Genomic DNA, 13256 nt, shown 5'->3' on the forward strand with positions numbered 1-13256 from the left:
TTTTTGAACTAAAAGAAAAGTACGCCACTTAAAGCGGTACAGATGTGAAAGGAACTAATTCTAAGGGGTAAACTAATTGTATAGTCATTACATTGAAGTGATCGATCGTCCTCTTCTAACTCCTTCTGTTGTCCAATCAATGGTTCACACCGCGGGTTTGAAACCGGAATAAAAAAATGTGATTAATAAATTTTATGGTCCATGGAACAACCATCGGACACAGTTCTCCATAACTTCAGCGATGCCACACAAAACGTAAGTGCTTATCGGAATAACGCATTGGATGTCTGATTACTGCGAGGATTTCGCCACTCTCAACTACTTTGCAGTTTATCTTCAAGTTCTCACCGCAAAGGTAGGTGAGAGGTTTTCTTTGTCGAAAGAATAAGATCAATGACGAGTAAAAGGGTTAATTCAATTTGCGTTTGATTTACTATCTTGTACAGAAGTTGCTTCGTCATGACTGACTTTGTAGTTTCTGCTTCGTTTCATGTAAATCTTGGTTAGTCAATCCTACAACAAACAATTTTTTGTAGAGTCGCTGAGTTTTATTACACTCGAAAAACAAACGTAGTTTTAATTCGGTTTGGAATTAAGGGTGCGATTCAATTTGTATCTAAATCAATCGATTCTCGTAACTTGATAACTCGAAACACTATATTGAAACTTCTTCGTTGTGGGTTCTAACCTTGCTTGAGCTTAAACTTTGCTGCCGTTAATTTTTTCAACGAAATTTCTTTCTTTCTTTGTAAACACGGAAGGGATAAGTGCGTATGAACTTACAGCACTCACGTATGCGCCTTGCCGTATTTATAAGTCCATAAACCATTGGCGTGTAAAATTTGCATAGTTCGGGTTTGAAAATCAATTTTGTCCCTTAGTAAGAAGAAACGGATGAATCGGCCTTATATCGGTGGAAAAATCACATAGCGTTGACCGTGTTCTCTCAAAAGTATGCTTTTCTAAAAGCAAATTAACATGTGCTTGGCGATCAAACGTATTTGAGAGGTTTTAATTAACAAAATCAATCGTGCAAATCACAGAGGAAAAATATCCTGTTATTTACCTCTTCAATTTCTGATCAGAAATAAGTTTCATGGAATTAAACCTAAACATGTGCAATGAGGGAAATTCATATCTGCCAGGGCGGTACAGAATAGTTTGTCAGGTTAGAATATGCTTTTAAATGACTGTTTTTAAATTATTTATGTTTACTGTAGCGCAACGAAAGTCAACATGGCTTCATTATCATTCAAAGGCTTCCCACTTGACTAGGAATAATTGATTAAGATTTGTTTCCAATGCCACTAGCTACTCGTGTAAAGAAAAGCAATGAATGAGGTGAAATGACGTAGTAAGTTAACTCATCCTTCTCGCCACAGGACGATGTCCTTTGGGTAGCTTTACGAAATAAGTTAACCTGGTTTCGAAAACATTTCAAGTCATCGTGTTAGGTCTTGCAACTTTCACTTTCGAGTTGGATTGATGGAATTAATGCCGTGTGAGGAAATATTTATGGCAGTAATGTAAGAGGAATTATTTTTTTATGATGTTAGTGCTGAAAAGGGTTCTAAAAGGCTTTCGGATAAATACTGTAAAAAGGCTAATCCCGAAAGGCGATAACGCATAATTTGACACTAAGGCAATAAGACAAATAAACAGCTTTTTGCAGAGTGAGAAACAAGTATGAAGTGAAAATACGAGCGGCGATACACCGTACAATGGTGTAATAAAGACCGATATAAAAGAAGAACACAACTCAAGGCTGACTGCATAGCAGGAAATGTATGGGAGAAGATTACGTAATCGAGTTTAAAATATTTCAGCATTCAGAGTGTTTTCGCGCTTAGTCAGTGGTAGGGGCGAATTTTGCGGCTGCTGACGTCAGAATCAACCCAAAATATTCCAAGGTGATTACGTAACTCTAAAGAGGGCCTCTCACGAAAGATGAATTGAGTGCGAAGCTGAAAAGTCGTCTGTTTACATTTAAAGATGATTTCCAGTCCGTACTGCGCAGTCTCTGCACCCTAATGTTTAGAAACGCGAATCGATGTTATTCGTTACGAACCACATACCGTATCTTTGAGGCCTTTCAATTTTTTTTCCAATAGCTTCACTGATTTATACAACTGCGAAGTTGTTTCATCAAGTGATATTAGAAAAAACGAAGCAAAACTTTAACGCTTCGCATCGATAATGGCGCTTGACATGAAACTTTGAATTTACTTCATATAAGTAGCTGCGAAATGTTTAAATTTTGTGATGTCTTACTTGAAACAAAACAAAAAAAGTAAACAAACTCTCGAGAGTGGGCAGTACGGACTGGAAATCACCTTTAAGAGAAAGAAAACATGTTCCCTGTTTCTATAGATGTCGTAGAAAAACATTAGTGGAAGTTTGGTAGAACGAGAAATCCGAACAGGCAGTGAGTGTTTCCAAAGCTTACATCGAAAATGGAAAACAATATAGGGAAAAGAAAGAAATTTAAACGAAACCATGCCTTTATGATCAAAGTGTAAATTCTTTTTGCTTGTTCCATCAACAGCTCGTGCAGTAGTAGTTTTATATTTTTATAAAGTTATAGCAGAGTTAGAGAAGAAAAGGTTTTTAATGTGTATTTCCTTTCAGGCTGAACTCATAATAAGCACATTGCTGTTTACTATATCGCCATCGCAGAGGGCAGGTGCTTTTGAGTTAGCAACTCGATGGGAACTGACGACAGAAGTAAAGCCAAACAGTGTGTAAATTGCACGTGTGGCTGCATGTACAGAAATCCGCTAAATTAACCTCTAGCCGATCTAAAGCAAGTGTGCGCAAAATGTCTCTGTTTCAATAACAACAGGAACAACAACAACAAGAACAAAAGACAAAGCAAAAAGGCGTTTTCTTCTGCAGGAGGAAATCATTAAAAATGCAAAAATGACAAACCACAGAGTTTACTGTTTTAAGCCAATATTGTAAATGTTCCAATTTAAAACAAATATCACAACAGACATCAAACTTTCCATGCGCAATACGTCGGTGAACGCGGCTGAACTAATATCATCACACATTTGCAAACGCGAGAAGAAGTGTAGAAATCGATCGCTCGAAGTTAGGGCTCAGATAGCCGGCCAAAACTCGTCTTAGCTGAGCATCGAACAACAGTAACTTGCAAAGTTATCAATCAAACTTTATCTGGTGCGCGACTTGTGTAGGTGCAGGAAGTAGCCGTATAAGAGAAATCATCGGATTAGGGTGAAACGTGGTCAGGAACCGAGGGGTTTAAGTTTAGACCAGGACAATCTAATGAAGGCGAGTTATTGTTCAACTTTACATGAAACTTGGTAAGTTATCAGTTAAATCTGGTTAATTTGTCAGTTCAGAACTACAGTTGTGTTAAACTGTACTCTTTAACAATTTCCCTGTTTTGCGCTCGTAATACTTGCCACCTCTGCTTGAAAACGACTTATATTCTACTCGAATTCGATTCTGCTCAGTAAAATCGGTTTACTGCCGAGTTCACGGGGATGGCCATTCTTATTTACTGTTTATGACACCGGCCTTATATAAGAATTTTTTAACTTTCTGATAAATGCCGCAACAGTTGTAATATATTAATTTTTAATCTGTGGCCTCTTTGTCTTTGGTTTATTTTACAACCGTAGTTTTCTTTTATTTCATTTCCTTCACGTCTGTCACTACATTTATTATTTTCTTTTAAGTTAATTGTTATTTTTCTTTTTATTATTACTTTCGTGTACATGTTAGGTTATTTGTTTTGGTATAAATCCACTCAAAATCAACTCGAACTTTCCCTCCTTTTTTTTTTGTGTTTAAGGCTCAATTCTGTAATCGGCCTAGAACTGATGATTTTTTTATTCTCAAGAAGCTTATTTAACCGTGCGATGAAAACGTGTTTCAGGTCTTTACATAACTCACTTAGGCCCGGTCCAAACGCCACTCCACTCATGTGCCGAAGCAAACTTGATTAAGTTCGACTTTAGAGCGACTTTGGAGCGACGGCTGGTTCAGACGGCGTACTTGCGTCGAACTTAATTCGGGAAGCCGGTGGTAACAATTTTTGACGAGAAAATACGCATTCTGAATTCAAGAACTCTGTCCAAATGGAAAAGCTGTGACTAACATTTCGCTGTTATAGCAATATTTAGGGAAGCAAATTCAAACTCAAGGTTCAGTGTTTGTATTTAGACGGGTTTTCTCCCAGTTAATTCCACTTGTTAAAGGGAAATCTCATAAACTAGGCTCTTATCACGAAGAAAAAGTAAAAAATGAATTTGCGCTAAAGAAACTCGCTTATACAGTCCCGTTTCTCACAAATCGAAAGCATTTTTTTGTCTTTATTTTTAGCGACGACTTCGAGCTTCTTGCATGACTGGTCACGCCACTCAATTTTAAGCCAATCACGAGTCCCTTTATATGAAAAATACATTACACTAATTTATGCATTAGGTTCGACACATGAGGAGAACGCCGTATGAATCAGCTGCCGCTCCAACGTCGCATAGTGCGGCAGACCCTGCCGAATTTAATGTTGTTTGCCGCACCAAAACTAACCTGCCGAGCCAAACTGATTCAAACGCCGCTCTCCTGCCGTCCTTAACTCATCAGTTAGGTTCGGCGCATGAATGGAGCGCCGAGGTTTGGAACGGGCCTTACGTGTCCATTCGTGTTTATTCTAGCACACTGTCGCTATATATAGTTTCAACAGATGATTGGACAAACTTGGCAAGTGTTTAAACTTTAAGAGTTCAGTACTGAAACTTAGAACATATTAGGCTGTCATATTGTTTACGTACATTACATGGTCTTATCCAATTTTTAATATGCTTTAACAAGTTTTGGAATGAAAGGTCTAATATCTTAAGCTTCATGGTTCCTCTAAGGTTCTCTCTCCGCTTCCTGTCTCTGATTCTGTCTTCTTTCTTCGATGCAATTGTTCCCTATGTGTGGCAAAAAAAAAAACAAAAAAAAAACATATCAAATGAATAATAATTCAAGAAATACGTTTCTCTTCACCTTCGTTGGAAATAGCCTGGAAAATATCATTGCACAGGTCAATCTTCCCTCACCACTGTAGCTACAACAAAGCTAGGCTGCAATATCGCGATATCGTTCTATAATGACAAACATGCACGTCCTTCGACAGAGAGTGATTTTGTGGCCATGACGTAACATGCTGGACGCCCGGCAATTGTCACTAATATTAAGTAGAACAAGTTAATATTTGAAGAAGCAATTTGCTAAAGGACAAATTAGAAAAAGTTCAATTAATTAAGCTTTTAAGAATCAACTTAATTATATCGTTTTCTTACTAAAATTTACGAATTTGCTTGTTTGCTTCTCATTTTTTGAAGCATTTTTATCGCGAAACAATAATTTTTAGAGTGTTTTATGAACTTACTTTTTAAAAACAATTTTTCTTTAAACTTTACCTAACCTCCAGCCAGAAAAGACTGCTGTTGCAAAATGTTAAAAAATATTAACAAGCTGATGACATATCTCAGTAGTAGGTCTATCAGTTCCCTTAATTTTAGTTTGACTAATCAGACGATCATGTTCCAACCGTTTATATTACTAAATACAACATAGATCTGTTTTGTTAATAAAACGGTAATTTCGTGAGCTTGCTTGCCGTTTTTCTCTTGATCTGTGAATGACGAAAGGCAGGTGAAATAATGTTATGTTTTTCAAAGGAAATCCAAGAAAATCATTTTTGCCTAAAATTTCCCACGGCATTTGACAGCACAGGGCGCTGTAAACGAAAGCATGAGAAAGTGACCACAGGACCGCTTACACGCCTCCTATCATGTCTGCCTTTCGACAAACTGCCGTCTGTACACAAATAAAGTTTCCCTTTAGGTATGTTTTGATTAAAGTCTACGAAGAAATCAGTTTGATGGAATTGCCGTGGCCATTGGCGTCGAACTCGTACGTCGACTTGCCTTTTGGTCCATAAAAAACACCTTAATTTGTGCTATGTCGGTACAGTTTAATGCTCAAAAGGGCGATCCAACCCCCTCCCCCACCCCCCGCCTTATTGTGGTTGAAAGCACACATTTCTACCTATTTCTCTACCAGTCGGTTAATACAATCACTGAAAAGACGACTTAGTGACCAATTAGCCCAACAACAGAATCTATGGCATGTAGATATAGGTGCTTGTTGAAATCTTTGACGTGCCCTTCAACGATATCAGCTCAATATTAATTACATCCGGTTGTCTTTGATATTTTACAACTTTTGTCCGACCCCAAGGAGATGGAAAGATGCCGTCACGTTCATTTATAGCAATGTTTGTCCATTCGCCCCGCGTATTTGGACTGCTATTTATTGGTTTAGGTTCAGTTCAAAGAATTTTGGTAGCAGATCAAGACACTTTTTCTTAGCTATAACTTTAATTTATTCTTTATCAGCCGCGGTGTATCTTACGATGCATCAATAATGGTGGGAGAGAAATAATCAATAAAATAGAGAGAAATAATCAATGGAAAAAAAAATCAAAATGAGTTTATTTATTTATGTTTTTTCCATATTTTGCTGGTTGCCACACAAAAGAATTTGACAAAAATGCAAGAAAAAAACTTTAACTGAAGTGACAAGGAGAATTAAAAGAAACGAGAAAGCTTATAGGTGTTTGGACCTCCTCACATTTGACATATCATTTGTGTGCCTTTTTTGTGAGGATACAGTGAAAGGAAGAAGCTTTTAACATTATGGAACTCAGCAAGTATTATGATAATAGATCAATAATGATAATGATATAATTAACGCCACGCACAAGTAGCGCTGATGCTATCACTTAACTTAAATCACCTTTTTTGAATTACAAGTGATTATGGTAAGCTTCTTCAAACACTGGAAGAGATATGTCGCAAATGTATCGAAGATCCAGGATTACAAGAATTACCTGAGGCGCCTTACCTCTCCGATGATTAAAACTGTTCCTTTTAAAGTAAACTTTACTCGCACTTTATTGGTTGAATTTTAGAAGCAGATATTAGCTAAGCTGATAGGTTTTTATTTTTTCTTCAATGCATCAACAAGTTAAGGGTTGCATGTCCTCTAACAACAGTCGTTGAACTGAACATAAATTGATTGAAGTCGTTAGAAAAGCCGATTCAGTGACTTCCACTTTAAAAGAAATTTTAATCTTTTTGGAGCAGACCTGAGTTTCTAAACAGGTAAACTGTACTTTAAAAACTTAGAATGAATTGTGCTCTTCTCTGCTAGAATTATTTTACTGACGTCCAAATTCCTAAAATGCAAATATATTGTGTTTTCTATACCAGTATGGTTCAAATACTGAAGTTGAAAATTCTGATTTTAAAGTAAAACGTCTTCGTTGAAAAAATAGACCACTTGTTCAATGTTGCAGTTGTAGTATTGTCTTAAAAAAGGTTTTAGATTCAATTATTTGTAAATATCTCTTGAATTTCTCTAATTCTTGGGCCAGAAAATCATGCGTATGAAGAAAATTATTTTATTGTGCTTGAGTTCCAGGGTCTTGAATTTTTTTGTCTGACAAGTTATTATAAAGTTCGCCTTTTGCGATGGTGGGAGCGTACCATCTGGTCAAGTGTCTGTCTGTCAATACATCTTTAATCTTTAATAAGTATACTCCTTAAACAGTGGAACTATACTAGGAGTGGAAACTGAAGTGATATTTGCGCACAACTCCTAAATGCGAGGCTTAAAGCCAGTGTATTCAAGAAAGCGTGATGTAATTAGAAGAGGCGTTATTCTATCACAATAGCTTATGAATCATTGTTTAATCTGTTCCTGTTGTTTTCAGATCTGTTTTCCTTGTCGTTCGTCCCCGTTTGATCCTACAACACGTGATGTCACTATTCACATACTCTGAACCGGCGCAGATCGGTCTTCGGGTGGCCTTTTCGCTAATTGTTACAGTAAATCTCGTTGGCAACTCGATAGTCTGCTTAATTGTTCTACGTAACAGGTCTATGAGGAACGCCATGAACTATTTGCTTGTTAGCCTTGCCTGCGCTGACATGATGGTCGCCATCTTCATAGCTCCTCAATACATATTCCTACACACGTATAAGCATCCACGAGGCCTCACTGGTGACTACCTGTGTAAGTTCCTAACTGGAGGGAACCTAGTGTGGACAGGAGGCGTGGTGTCTGTCGTGTCACTCATCGCTATTGCATTTGAAAGATATTTTGCTGTACTTTATCCGTACGATGAAAAGCGACGCATTTCCAAAGCGAAACTCAAATGGATCATTCCAGCTTGTTGGCTGTTTGCGGTTATCTGGAATCTTCCCTTGTTTGTGCTGGTGAAGTATGATCAGGCTATAGATTTTTGCTACGAGGATTGGCCAGCGGGCTGGTATATGAATGCTTACAGCTTGGGATGGCTTATTGTGTTTGGTATCATCACGCTAAGTATCATGGTCTTTCTGTACACACGAGTGGTCATTAAACTGTGGGTGAAGACATCACAGCCCGTGGAACTCACGCAACACGCCGTGATCAAGTCACGCAAGCGGGTCACGAAAATGGCACTCATAGTGACAATTGTGTGCGGGATTTGTTGGCTTCCAAACCTAATTGTCTATGTGTTGGACTTCTACGGATTGAACTCCCACGGTGGAGTAGTACATACAACAACGGTAGTCCTGGTGACTTTAAATTCGTCCGTGAATCCGATTATTTACTGTTTCCAGAGCAAGCGTTTCAGAAGTTGTGTCAAGTCGCTGCTCTTTTCTCCTTGTTCACTGCGACGAACGGCAACGGTAGATCCCAGAAATACCCTGACAAACAATGCCGGGAATAGAGAGTGTCCTGGTAACAGGTTGCAACTCACACCTGATGCTACGTTGAAGTCTGATCAATACCAATCAGTCTAGAACGAGAAGAAACACATGCCACTTTCTCAAAGTGTTTCTGATTGTCAGTATAGCCGGATCATCGTGTGATCATTGGGCGGATGGGAACTTTTTTGTTTGTGAAACACCTTCCTTCAGGACAGGATGAATGTCGAAGACTTGTCGTAATTGGCTTTTATCATTTAATTCAATTTTACCAATCAACCATAGACGGGACTTCACTACGTCGCCTCATTGTAACAATGACTTCATATTGAAGCTACCATATTCTGTTAAGACATGCAAAAAAAAAAAAAAAAAAAAAAAGAATAATTAATAAGAAATAAGAAATAATTGGAAAAATATAGATAATATAAAATATCTTAATACAAGCCTTACAACACAACAGTATATAACCATAATAAATTCATCATGATTAATTGCATTGTGGCTGCTTGATAATATGTTGTAAGTCTTTGATAGTATTAGTGAGACGTTCCACAAACTGACATCGTTCTTCATTGACATCGACGGGCTGCCTGCCATTTGAAAACAAGTAACGGCTAATATAAAATATCAGCAAATTTAATGTTAATAAGGGTAATTAAAAAGCACATTTAAGGCCTTGTTTGCGGAACACGACGTTTTTTGCCATTTGTGTAAAATCTGGAGCTGGTCAGCGCATTTCATGCCCTTGGTACTTCACAATAAAGCTATTCTTCTTGTGCTATGATGCAATCTTGTCTTTGTTTCTTCGTTCTCGTCACACGATTTACGTTTAACCGGCATTGCATGCAATAGATATGGAAGCATTATACTGGTGTCAGTATTTGATGACATAGACTTATAGACTTAAAAAATTTCGAATTCTTATTAGTCTGACGCAATTGAACTGCACTATCACGGAGATTTGGCCAAAAAACTGCTAAAAAAGTATGACGAACCTTCACTCATGCTTGATACGCACTAGAACTAGAAAAATCAATATAGTAATGCGCATACGCAACCCACGATGACAGCGATTCAGGTTATATTCGATGCGCTCGTGTAGTAAATGTAAGTGTTGACAAGTCAAGACCATTATATACATGTTCCCTCTGATTTTAAAAATGTTTATTTTGCATTTTAACTGTTTGGAAGTCATGCTATAATCATGATAAAGTTGGGGAAAATAGAACCCGGCTACGCATATATATCCCAGGAGCACGCGAGCAACCCGCACATGTGTAGATAACCGAGGTCGTTGTGTTGCGTTCTTTTGCGGGATATTTTACCGTATAAGATTGCAGTTCCATACTAAAATAACACTCGGTTCCACCCAAGAGCATAATGAAATCGGGAACACTGGGGAACGACGATCGAACTGTTGGGGAAGCAGCCATACTTAGGCTTGAGTACGGGTTCCCCTTCGCCTTAATTCACCTTCCCCCAAAAGTCTTCTACAGCACCTCTACCGCACCGTTTCAAATTTGGTTGATAGTCGTATCAACTCTTGTTCTTAGGCCATCGTAGCTTGATTTAGAATATAACCCAAACAGCGGTGATAAACATTTTATTCCAACGTATTTTAATACAGAACTTGGCGTTTCGTATGCTGGTTGATAATGCTAAAAAAAGTATCCCGACGTGTCAGTTTATAAATTTTGGTTGTTGTAAACTTTCGTAGGACCGCTTATTCGTCCCTGGTTCGACCCCTCATGACGGGACGCACGGGACTTCTGCTGTAAGTACCGCAGAGAAATGGTAGGAAATTTTCTTAGCATTCCTTACATACTCTCACTAGGGATCTTCGTCTTGTGGCCAGGAAAGGCGTCTAATATGTTTCAGTGACATGCCGATGATATTAAATAAAAAATAAACCAGAAAGGGCCGATGGAATATGAGACAAGCTTTAAAATGAAGTCACGATATTAACAGTGCTTTAAAAGTAAATAGTGCGTTCGAGTCATTCCCGATGCTCTCAAGTGATGGCGGACTCCACCGACGCCAATAACCTGGAACAAAACAAGGTCATTATATATCTGATCACGTCTAAACACACGCGAAGAGAGACTTAGGCAGGAAAAAAACGTGAGCGGACAAAACCGGGAAATGCCGATAAATCAAGTGATCCCGCAATGATGCAGTATTTTTCATGCTCGGCAATTGAAGTTATTGTGTACAAAATATCGCACAATTACACAGCCGAGGGCAACAAAAAAGAAAAAAAAAAAAAAAAGCTCGAGGAGAAACTTAGTACATGGAGCTAAGGTAGATTGTCGGTGCTTTAGGTGATCATGCACGGCTACCAATGGCTTGGCCAATGGCTTGGTCAATGGCTCGTACACGCAACGAATCGTAAAAGTCCGTACGTAACGACCTCGAAAGAAGTGAACCCACCCCCAATCCCTTAAAATAGAGGAACTAAGGTTCAAAAGTATAATTGTTTTTCCAATCAATAACCTGAATAACGTACGATAAACTGATGACGATTCAACTAGGGAAGGTATAGCTTATTCCAGGAGGCGTCATGAAGCGCCCTGGTAAAACAAACCCCGCAAAATTTTCATCAAGTAACAACAAGGTACTAACAGGACCTTTTCTTCAAACTGAAATTACTAAAATTGACAACTTTGCATCATTTTTAACCCTTTGAATACCAGTTACGCATATATGCGTAATTAATGGTCGTGCTCTTTGTACCACTTGTGACGTCATCAATTTAAAAGTGACAGATTCTCGCCCCTATCAACTTTCTTTTCTCTCGTAAGTTCTCGCGCGTTTAGAGATGCGCCACACTCGCGTTTTAGGAGCGGAGATCCCAACCAATGCTTAACTTCTTATATTTATTTAAAGATGCTACTTTTAGCCCTCCCCCAAATCTACACACATGTTTCACTTGTGGAAATCTATTGATTTGGACAGTACTTGGGCAAGAGATTCTCGCCTATATCAACTTTCTTTTTGCTAGTAAGTTCTCGCGCGTTTAGAGATGGACCACACTGGCGGTTTTGGTGTCGGGATTTTAAACTAATTCTACTGGACTTTTTAAAGATGCTAGATTTGGCCCTTTCTGAAATCTACACACGTGTATTTCACTTGTTTTCGCGCGTCTAACGATGCGCCAAACTGACGTTTTTGGTGTGGGGATCCCCACCTATGCTTACGGGGCTCTTTAAAAATGCTAGTTTTCGCCCTCCACCAAATCTACACAAATTTATTTCACTTGTGGAAGTCTATCGATTTGGACAATGCTTAGGTTGGAGATTCTGGCCCAAATCAACTTTCTTTTCTCTTGTAAGTTCTCGCGCGTTTAGAGATGCTCCACACTCGCGTTTTAGGTGCGGGGATCCCCACCAATGTTCACGTAACTTTTTAAAGATGCTACGTTTAGCCCTCCCCCAACTAGATCTATCGATTTGGACAGTGCTCAAAGTCGCCGAGACCTGGCTACGCGCAGCGTGATTTTGAACAGCTTTGGGCCGATTTCGAGGAACTTGGATGATATTTCCGAGTCCCAGGGACTCTAAACTAATTCGAGAAGACTTTGCTTTTCAATGAATTGGAAAAAGGAAAAAATTTTGAACGCTTGGTTATGAGCAGTCTGGCTGAAATATAGCTACGTGGTGTCTAGAAAGTCGCCGAGACCGGGCTACGTGCGTCGTGATTTTAACAAACTTTCGGTCAATTTTCAGGATTTTGGGCGACATTTCCGAGTCTCAGGGACTCTAAACTAATTCGAGAAGACTTTGCTTGTCAGTGAATTGGACAGAGGGAAAATTTTTGAACGCTTGGTTATGAGCAGTCTGGCCGAAATATAGCTACTTAGTGACTAGCAAGTTGCCGTCACCGGGCTACGCGTATCGCTATTTTAACCAACTTTAGGTCGGATTTCCAGGAACTTGGACGATATTTCCGAGTCCCAGAGACTCTAAACTAATTCAAGAAGACTTTGGTTTTCAGTGAAAGAAACAGAGAAAAAAATTTGAACGCTTAGTTATGAGCAGTCTGGCCGAAATATAGCCATTTAGTGACTAGAAAGTCGCCGAGACCGGGCTACGCGCAGCGTTATTTTGACCAACTTTGGATCGATTTCCAAAAACCTGGGCGATATTTCCGAGTCCCAGAGACTCTAAACTGATTCGTGAAAGCACGCGAGTGAAAAAAAGATATAAATGGGCGAGAATCTTTAACCCAGGCATTGTCTAAAGCGACATACTTCCACAAGTGAAATACACGTGTGTAGATTTGAGAAAGAGCCAAATCTAACATCTTTAAAAAGTCCAGTAAACATAGTCTAAGATCCCGACACCAAAACCGCGAGAGTGGTGCATCTCTAAGCGCGCGAGAACTTGCGAGAGAAAAGAAAGTTGATATTGGCGAGAATCTCTTACCCAAGCACTGTCCAAAGCAATAGACTTCCACAAGTGAAATACACGAGTGTAG

At 38.9% G+C, this 13256-nt stretch overlaps 1 protein-coding gene across 2 annotated transcripts; it reads left to right on the plus strand.

Moving 5' to 3' along the window:
- Nucleotides 1-215: 215 nt before the first annotated feature.
- Nucleotides 216-9569, plus strand: LOC110064000 (QRFP-like peptide receptor). Of its 2 annotated transcripts, none has more exons than XM_089290712.1 (2): nt 216-355; nt 7796-9569. In XM_089290712.1, exon 2 carries the CDS (start codon nt 7842-7844, stop codon nt 8871-8873), a length of 1032 nt encoding a protein of 343 aa, XP_089146838.1. In that variant the 5' UTR covers nt 216-355; nt 7796-7841; the 3' UTR covers nt 8874-9569. The 2 variants fall into 2 exon arrangements, with proteins under 2 accessions (XP_089146838.1, XP_020626662.2); XM_020771003.2 differs by lacking the exon at nt 216-355 and adding an exon at nt 2541-3326.
- The last annotated feature ends 3687 nt before the right edge of the window (nt 9570-13256 follow it).

The sequence above is a fragment of the Orbicella faveolata genome, unplaced genomic scaffold (genome assembly GCF_042242905.1).
Source record: "Orbicella faveolata isolate gen_17 unplaced genomic scaffold, um_ofav_v1 contig_2, whole genome shotgun sequence".
Classification (NCBI taxonomy): Eukaryota; Metazoa; Cnidaria; class Anthozoa; order Scleractinia; family Merulinidae; genus Orbicella; species Orbicella faveolata.